General features: G+C 25.5%; 1 protein-coding gene across 1 annotated transcript in view; it reads right to left on the bottom strand.

Moving 5' to 3' along the window:
• Nucleotides 1-10,160, bottom strand: part of LOC111624246 (hemicentin-1-like) — a gene marked incomplete at its 5' end in the record, with an annotated part of 182,045 nt that overhangs the window by 68,028 nt on the left and 103,857 nt on the right. The window contains one exon of the mRNA XM_023367059.1: nt 7,192-7,398. Within this exon, the coding sequence (XP_023222827.1) occupies nt 7,192-7,398 (207 nt within the window). The remainder of the gene's footprint in view (nt 1-7,191; nt 7,399-10,160) is intronic.

Below are 10,160 nucleotides of genomic sequence, written 5' to 3'. Positions count from 1 at the left end.
ATTTTTTTTTCTTTTATAAAAAGGCAGAAATCTCTTACTTTTTTAAATTAAATATTTAATTAAAACCTAATTAATTTCTTTTATCTAATTCGTAGCAAAGTTTTTCTGTATACAGATAAGTAGCATTTATTTTCTTATATTATTATAACCTAAATGCATAATTAATTTCCAATTTTGTTTCAATGAAAAAAATAAAAAAAACTCATAATAAAACCACAAATTTGGATGATTTTATCGAGTTAATAAGGATAAATTTTATACTTTAATAAATTAATCTTAAAATATAATGTTAAAATAAGGGTTTTTTTCTAACAGTTTTATACGTATACATTTATATAATTTTAAGATATAAATAAATAAATAAATAAAAATGTGACCGAAACTTCCGTAATGATGACACGTTTTTAAAAATTCAAGTCACGCAGTCTTCAACAGCTGGTGTGGTTTAGAAAGCTCAGATCTCAAACCTTTATTTTATGTCGACCCTTACACCAACTTAGCCATCAGGCACAGATAGAGGAGGATTATTTGAAAGACGAGGTAACTAGTTAGCTAGGTTGGTGTCGTCCCACCAGTGCAGCCATCATGCATATTTGATGGATAGCGACATGACGTAGTCATATTTCACCACATTGTATGTCCAACACGTAAACTCAATCTCCTGTTGTGCTCCTATATAATTCAAATCCAAAAAGGGGGTGGGTATGAAGAACGAGAAAGATAAAGATTGGTTACGTCACTTAGGAAATCATTTAATAAGTTCCTCTTATTTTTTTCCTTACCCTCTTTACTAATAAATAAATTAATTATTATAAACGGTATAGTATGATTTTGTTTATATTATTTTTTCCATAAAAATTCTGCCATTTCTATACGATTTTTTCCTTTTGTATTCTAAGCATCTTACGCTTTAAGAAAATCATAAAAATGTATATATCTGCATATTTTATATTCTCTTATAGGAAAGTTGGATGATAGATGCAAATGTATCCCGTCATATATTTTGTTATGTGAAAGAGTAATGTGCACGACGTTATCGTAATAGTTGGCATGAATAATATTCTACAGAATATAAAATTTTCAAATATAAGTTCTTGAAAAATATTGAAATTTTTAACGTTGTAAGTTATCATATTCATAAGAACTGTTATTAGTTTTGTACAATGCCANTTCCAAACTATTGTTAGTGAGGACAAAAAGAGGTTGCTGAACAATTTCTCTGTTATACCATACTGGAAGCAAGATTCTGAACATGAATAGAACAAAACTAGATTTTTTTGTACAATATCTATTTCCTATTTTTATCTTGTTTCATAAAATATATATATATTTATATATAAATTCTTTAAAAATAAGTACTATGCATACAGAAGCAAGAAGTTTGGAATGTTTGCATAAAAGCAAACACCTAGATAAACATTCAGACAAACTCCCAGAGGAAATAAGACGTTTTACTTCTTCTCGATACTTAGGAATTTTTGGAATTCTTACAAATATTTGGATATTTTTAAGGATTTAGAAGAACAAACAACTAATAAAAAATATGAGAAAAACGTTGAAAATGATTATAAAAAATTCTATTAAATTAAATGAATTTTATCAACTATTTTATTCCTTTTAAATTTAACATATTTTTATCCAAATAAACAAGGTGGAATGTAGTACATCTCTAGTAATGTTTTGGGGGATGTATGTTATGTTTACTGTGAAGAATTCGCCTTATACGTTATGAAAGGACAATATGTTTAGCAAAATGGTTATGGCAAATGTATAATGCAGTTGTAAAGCCACATGGTTCCAGAAGAAGAAAGAAAAAGAAGAAAGAAAGTTGAGAGTTGCTGACAAGTCATTTTTACAAGAGGTGGAGAGTAAACCTGCTCTCGATCAGGATCGTACATTCTTTGGGACAGAATAGCAAATGCTGCTTTCTGGATCTGAAAGTCCAACACGAAATCTCTGTCAGGACACATTTTGGATCCATTAGTCTTGGTTTCAAGTCAACCGTAAGAGAAAGAATACATATCACCCCAAAAATAACCATTTATAGTAAATATAAATAGCTATTGTTTATAATAAATTTCTGTTATATATAATAAGATTCTTGACAAAATTTTTAAAATGGCTACTCCATGTAAAAGGGTCATGTAATGAAAAATTTATGTTTTTTATCTTTCGAAGAGAATTTTGTTTGCTAATAAAATTGTAACTTAATGCTTTAATTAAATTTTTCCGCTACAATTAATATAGAAAGATGATAAAATTTAGATTTAGTGATCTTACTTTACGAGAAAATTATATGGAAAATTTAAAAATAATTTTCTGTAATAATTTAACATTCTGGTTTAAGACATATTTGATGTATTTATTTAATAAATATTAGCACATTAACGCTATTAAACTTAGAATTATAAACGTGTGTGTGTGTGTGTGTGTGTGTGTGTGTGTGTGTGTGTGCTCTTTCGCTATGTTGGAGAAATTGGCTTTCATGCTTGTACAACAGTATGGGAGACATTAATTATTCACGGTTGAGTACGTTCTCGACTCAACTTTTATGGCATTGAAGACATCAGGTACAACGACGAAGAATGCAAGCTTATATAAACCGTATAAACCTGGAAAACCGCAATTAGTCAACTTTGCCATTAAGAAGTTGAAACCATCTACGGTCATTTGGAAACCACAGTATTTTACCAACCATTTCCATTATAAAATGATGAATTGCTCTTGTGGTATACACAGATTCTGTCATAACGTTGTGGGTTAGCAATATTTAAAGTAGCATTCCGTCTCTTTAGATTTACTATATATCTTGAACGTTGCTGTGTTGTAAAACCCACTTACTAATTTAAATTGACGGTTATTATTTTTCCAGGAGTTCTCTCTTTGACAATGAATAGTGCACGTGCCAAGCCATCTGTAGACTCTAATTAACAACTTTTCTAGCACTGATGCAAGCTCTCATTAACTAAAATAGCATCGATGTTAAGCAGTTATGGACGAAAATTCTATGTTCTACTCTCTTTTTTTACATAGATGTAATGTAATTGTTGTATGTAGTAAAGTGTAATGATTAATGTTTTAATCTTTTTAAAAAGATTCCAAATTAATATTTTGTTATAATTCTTCTTCTTTAAAAGATAATTATCTAAAACTTTGGCAACTTATATAAAATCTCATTTAATAATTGTTCTAACTTTAAAAATTCTCGTATTATGATTAATTAAGCATTTTTAAGATAATAATCTATTTTTTAAAAAGAATAAAGAAAAATTTAATTACGCTTTAAAAAATAAAATAATTACAATAAAATTTTAATTTTATTAAGTAGATTTTTGTATAATTTCTTTATTATTTTTTAAAAATTTAATAAGAAAATTTATGTGGATATTATGTAAATAATTTAGCAAGATGTATAGACTTTTGTTGAAATGCTGGGATGATTGTTTATTACTTTTCTCCTGTTCTGGACAGGAGATAAACTGCTATTGTATATCACTGTAATATTTCCTATGTATTGCTGTTGACATAAAGATAATTAGCTATTTATTAATTATCAATTCTCTACTATATTAATTGCTAGAATGATTATATACAGTGCTATATATCCCTTTGAAAATTTCAATCAAATATAAGTTAATAAATCTATTAAAATTAATAAATCATTTTAATTATATACTTAGAAAATTACATTTTACACAGTTTTTAATGTATTTTTAAAGCTTAAATTACAATTTTTATATTAAAATTCCTTCACTATATATGTATTTAACTGAACAATAACAGGAACTAATCTTAATAATATCCTCTTTTTTACTAAGATGGGCGAAGAAGATAAAATGTAAGATTACTCATAATTATCATTTCTAATATTCTAGAAACGATATATCCTTGTATATATCCTGTAAGATGTTTTATGAATGAGGATTTAATAATATTACTGGAAAGTTAATTCCCTGTAAAGATATAAATCCTTTGGTTAAATTTATATGAATGCGGTAGTACTTTACTTGAATCATTCATGAATCTTATTCTTCNAATCTCATTTAATAATTGTTCTAACTTTAAAAATTCTCGTATTATGATTAATTAAGCATTTTTAAGATAATAATCTATTTTTTAAAAAGAATAAAGAAAAATTTAATTACGCTTTAAAAAATAAAATAATTACAATAAAATTTTAATTTTATTAAGTAGATTTTTGTATAATTTCTTTATTATTTTTTAAAAATTTAATAAGAAAATTTATGTGGATATTATGTAAATAATTTAGCAAGATGTATAGACTTTTGTTGAAATGCTGGGATGATTGTTTATTACTTTTCTCCTGTTCTGGACAGGAGATAAACTGCTATTGTATATCACTGTAATATTTCCTATGTATTGCTGTTGACATAAAGATAATTAGCTATTTATTAATTATCAATTCTCTACTATATTAATTGCTAGAATGATTATATACAGTGCTATATATCCCTTTGAAAATTTCAATCAAATATAAGTTAATAAATCTATTAAAATTAATAAATCATTTTAATTATATACTTAGAAAATTACATTTTACACAGTTTTTAATGTATTTTTAAAGCTTAAATTACAATTTTTATATTAAAATTCCTTCACTATATATGTATTTAACTGAACAATAACAGGAACTAATCTTAATAATATCCTCTTTTTTACTAAGATGGGCGAAGAAGATAAAATGTAAGATTACTCATAATTATCATTTCTAATATTCTAGAAACGATATATCCTTGTATATATCCTGTAAGATGTTTTATGAATGAGGATTTAATAATATTACTGGAAAGTTAATTCCCTGTAAAGATATAAATCCTTTGGTTAAATTTATATGAATGCGGTAGTACTTTACTTGAATCATTCATGAATCTTATTATTCTCAATAAATTTATTTAAAAATTTTTCCAGTTAGAAATGTAAAATTCTGTTTCATAAATTGATAAGAATTTACGAATTTTCTTCTTCTTTTAAATTGTTGTTATTAAAATTACTAAATTCCATAAATTCCTAAATAATAATTAGAATAACAAGATGGAAAACTTTAAAAAAAATTGTTTTTTTACTTAATTTATTAAATTAAATTAAAATTATTTTCTAAACTTAATAAATATTGCTCTATTTATTTTAATATTGTACGATTCATTTTAAAGAAAAATGTATGATTTATTATTAATTTTTTAATCATATTTGTTTATGTTACTCTATTTTAAACCTAAAGGGAATATATCAAATTTTAAATAGTCCTTAAATTACACAGAAAAGAAATATGACCAAAATATCTCAGGTATATTGTCCTAAAGACAAATGATCCTATCTAAGCGTGCATATATCAAAAAGTTTGTTTATGTTTCCTGCTTCGACTCTGTTTTTTGACAATAAAGAATAAAAATAAAGAAAAAAAAGTTAAAGAATGACATTCCTTAGAACGTTCCAAACTATTGTTAGTGAGGACAAAAAGAGGTTGCTGAACAATTTCTCTGTTATACCATACTGGAAGCAAGATTCTGAACATGAATAGAACAAAACTAGATTTTTTTGTACAATATCTATTTCCTATTTTTATCTTGTTTCATAAAATATATATATATATATAACTTTTTTCTTATAAGTTTCCTTTTCTAATCAAGAATCTTTATAGTATTATGTTTAAAATTTTTTATGACAAACACGTTCAGAAGTTTTTCAAAATAACATAATACACTAGATACAATAACCTATATGATCTTCTGCATCATCTGCATCTTACTACACTTCATCATCTTGGCGTGTAAAGTATAAATTTATATATATATATATTAGATTTATAAATACGAATAATAAGTAGTTATTATTACAATAAATAATAATTTTTTAAGTATTGAATTATTCAAATTTAATTAAATTTTTCCGCTACTCAAAAAGGGTATTATAGATTTTAAAGTTTCATAAACGATGTTAAGAAAAAAAAAGAGGGAAGGAAGAAGAAAAAGAAGAAAAAAGAGAAAAAAAAAATTAGTTAATGTAATAAATCCTACCGAAACTTCATTAGGTATAAAAGTGGAGTGTACGACAATGATAAATTTGGCATAAGAAACAATGTCATTTAAATCTGTAGTACTGTTAAGGTCGTCAAAATGATCTCTTTAGTTGAAGGAATTTGCCGGCGATGAAGTGGAACGAACAGTCTAAAGCTAGCTAACATCAAATGCAATCTTTGGGACGTCATTTGATGAAGGGGAAAAAAATACAACATACACCCCTTTTGCAGAATGTCCACTCCGTTGGGAAAACAGATGAGTACTAAACAATAAGAGGGAAGTGACATGCAGCGGAGCAGAAAATTGTTGAAATGATGTGCTCTTAACGATCGTGTGTGTTCAGTCATTACTGCACAACGAAACTTTACAAAACTTAGAAAAACAAAAACAATAATCAACTATAAAAAAACACACAAACACACACACACATACAAAAATAGTAATTTGGTAATGAAGGAATGAATAAGCTTCTAGTTTTGTAAATTTAAAATAAAAAAAGGAATATTTTATTTTATTTTTTTCTATAAATATATATATATATATATTCGTTTGTTCATTAACTAACTAGCTCTATTAATGTGTTGAGTGTGAATTGATATATCGTGTCTTTAAAAGGAAGCTATTTGGTGTTGTGGGGTTGAAGAAATGTACGTAATCTTTAACAATTCGTAATTGGTTACTTTCTTTTTTTGTTGTTGTTAGATTCTTTTCTTTTTAGTTCGTCTCTTTGCTGCATCATTCTACGTGTTTGCTGAATAAACAGGTCTTCTTAGATCGATATGGCAGAGCAAACACATCACAAATGCGAATTATTTGCTGACAATCAGCATACCAGAACGAAACAGTTTGTTATTCGTACACGCTATTCGTATTTGAATTTCTTTGAATTCCTCAATTCCTTTTTCTTTTCTTCTCTAACAAGCAAGCACACGTGCCACTTTACAAATTATAGGTGTTGCAAAATGTATTTCATAAAAGTAATTTTTCAAAAATGCGCTTATGTTGAAAGGTATATAAATTACTGTAACGAAAATATTTTAAGGATACTACTAAATGATTACTTAGCTACGTTCGTGAGAGTTATCGCATGTATCATTAATCAAATAATACAGAAAATGTTTAATATACCTTTAGGAAATGTAAAGATACTTACAGTTTAGATCTAGAGTAACGGCACTTGAGGCAGGAACAGTGATGTTGTTGTTGGACGCCTGACATGTAAACACAGCTAGAAGATCGTGACGTTTGAGTTCTGTTATTTCGATTTGATTTCTCACCAAGTTATCACCTGGTATGAATGAGTACGAATCGTCCACTAAAGCATATTCTCTCCACCAAGTTACAGCAGGACGAGGCTTTCCTGTAAAGACGTACACTTTGATTAAGTGCAACAAAAACATTAACGAAAATCGTCAATTTTATCATTAAAACTTAAAGAAAACATACAAAAATTTAAGTGAATATATTTTATTTTTCCTGAATTTAAAAAAAAAATTAATAAATGTTTCGTGAATTTTTAACATTTAAAGCTTTAAATTTAATAACATATTTTTAATAAAACGAGATAAAGATTGATTTTTCTTTCTTAATATTTCCTTAAAATAATTCGAGAAAGTAATTAAATTTTAATATTTAATTAAACATTAATACATTATTATAATGTATATACATATATTAACCATATAAGCATTCTAGAATGTAAGTATCGTGCTAAAATATATAGTCATATGGAATTGTTCTTATCCACTTCTTATTATGGGGGAGTGATTTCTAGAAGAAATGACCAGGTTAAAACTTAACTATCAATTATTATACTTAGTGATTTTTGTAAAGTTCGTTCAAAGACAGTTTTCGCATTATCCTGGATAAGCATTCGATCCGCAAACATGGCAAGGAGAGCTTGTAGAATCGGTCAGCTACATCTAATGGATAAATGGGTACATCTGACGTACTGTCTTACAGAGACTCGACCACATGGGAATAGCTAGAATACCTACAATTCTCTTACCTACTGGGACAACGAGAATTTCTGGACATTCTGATTGAAACCAATGAACGTGACTTGCGTCGAAAACAAACATCATCGATTAAACTGGTACGTCTACATCATTATGAGCAAATGATTCTCTCAGATAATCAAGCATGTATGATAGAAATAAAGGTAATTGTACAAAATTTTTTCTCTACAACGCTAACTGATTCATATAATCATGACAAAATCCATAATCTAGCTCAGATTTTATTATATATTACATTAATTGTTAATATTGCTATTGGGATCGATATTAAAACTAACATCATCATAGCTTCTCCTTAGAAAATATATACAATTAGCAATTTTTAATAATTAAAACGATTTTTACTACTTAATATAGTAAATTGTAATTGTTATTTGATCGATATAATCAAGAAAAATCAAAAATCTTACTCAGAATTCATATATTATATTAATTTAATACCCTTTCTTAAACTGAAGTAAAGACTTAATGCTTAAGTATAACTTCCACTATATACAATATAAATAGAAGAATACTATAGTTATATATGTAGAAAAATAACTGACTATCTTAAATAATTATGAAAAATTAATAATTTAACTCATATATTACGAATTCATTTTAGAATTAATATCAACATTTAAGCTCGAGTTCAACCCCTTAATACAATACATATATATATACTGTATATGTGTATAACCGACTGTATACATTAATTATAAAAGTATTTACAACGTTATATAATGGAAAAACAACCGAAAATTGATCATAAAATCATAAAAATTCAGTAATTTGGACTTCATAATTTTTTTTTTAATTTAATAATTTGGGGTTTTAATCTTGTAGTTTCTTAGACTGATATAAGCCTTATATCTTAACAACAGTATAAAATATGCATAACCAACAATTCTCATTAAAAGGAAGAATATTTACAGCTATATATAGTAGAAAGCAATTAGATCTATCAACCTTAACGAGCTGTTAAAAGTGTGATAAGGTTCTAATTCTCACTATCGGGTTTCACCAACTCGTTTGTAATGAAAGAACACTCTTTTTACAGTCAACAATTGATTCATGAGCTTTATCAGATTTATATCAACTGTAAGAATTTAAGTTAATGCAGTTAGAAAGTACAATTTTTTTTTAAATCAATTTTTTGGATAAATATTATCCAATAATCGATATAAAAATGAACCGATTCTCGATTATATGTACACATTTTAGTAGGAAAAAATAAAAATTGATAAAAAGTTTTCGTTAGAAAAACTAAGTAATTAATTAGATTAAAGTGCATTAATCATAAAAAAATTATAAATTAACTCATAAAATAATGTCAATTATTTTATTTTAATTTATTATTATTTTTTCAACGTTTAACTAAAAGATCTGTCAGATATATTTAATTATCTAACGTGATAATCAGTCGATTCCTTAGAGATTTTTCCTTAATTTTTAAAAAGTTTCTTCTCTAAATTTTTTTTTTTTATTTTTATTTTTAAATTTAATTAATAAATTATAAAATTATTTTAAAAATTTAATGTGATTTTATCTCGTTTAATTCAAATTATTACATATATATTTTTAACGTAAAAAATAATTATGTAAATAAATAATTTTACTCGAAAACTTCAGTTAATTTTCTGTTCTAAATATTTATATTATTCCGTTTAAATAATCTAAAATACCCTACATTATGTCGCATCGTTTGTTTTTAAACGAGTGCAGATCATTCCAATATGACGGAGGAGCACGATGTTGTTTCGACTTAAGCCATTTTAAGATGTATAATTAGAATATAAGAGAAATTATTCTTTTAAATGTACTTAACGAAATGATTAACAGAAATTTAACTAATTCTGCAGCAAAATTTGCTTTAAGCAATACTGTAGACATTTTTTCAATAATTTATGTATATTTTTTTCTAAAATTATATCTAAAATTATACTTTAAAGTAAAAAAAAATAAATTTTCTAAAGTAAAAAAATAAATTTTCTAAGTTTAAAAAAAACATTAAAAAATAATTTTTTAAGTTAAAAAAAGCATTCCATTTTTTAAGATATTTACCAGCAAATAAAAAAATATTGATAAATAAAGTGCAGAAAAATAAATAAATATATATATATAT

This window comes from Centruroides sculpturatus, unplaced genomic scaffold (assembly GCF_000671375.1).
Source record: "Centruroides sculpturatus isolate CEXI.00-Female unplaced genomic scaffold, Cexi_2.0 scaffold353, whole genome shotgun sequence".
Lineage (NCBI taxonomy): Eukaryota > Metazoa > Arthropoda > Arachnida > Scorpiones > Buthidae > Centruroides > Centruroides sculpturatus.
This window is presented reverse-complemented; position numbering and strand designations above follow the sequence as displayed.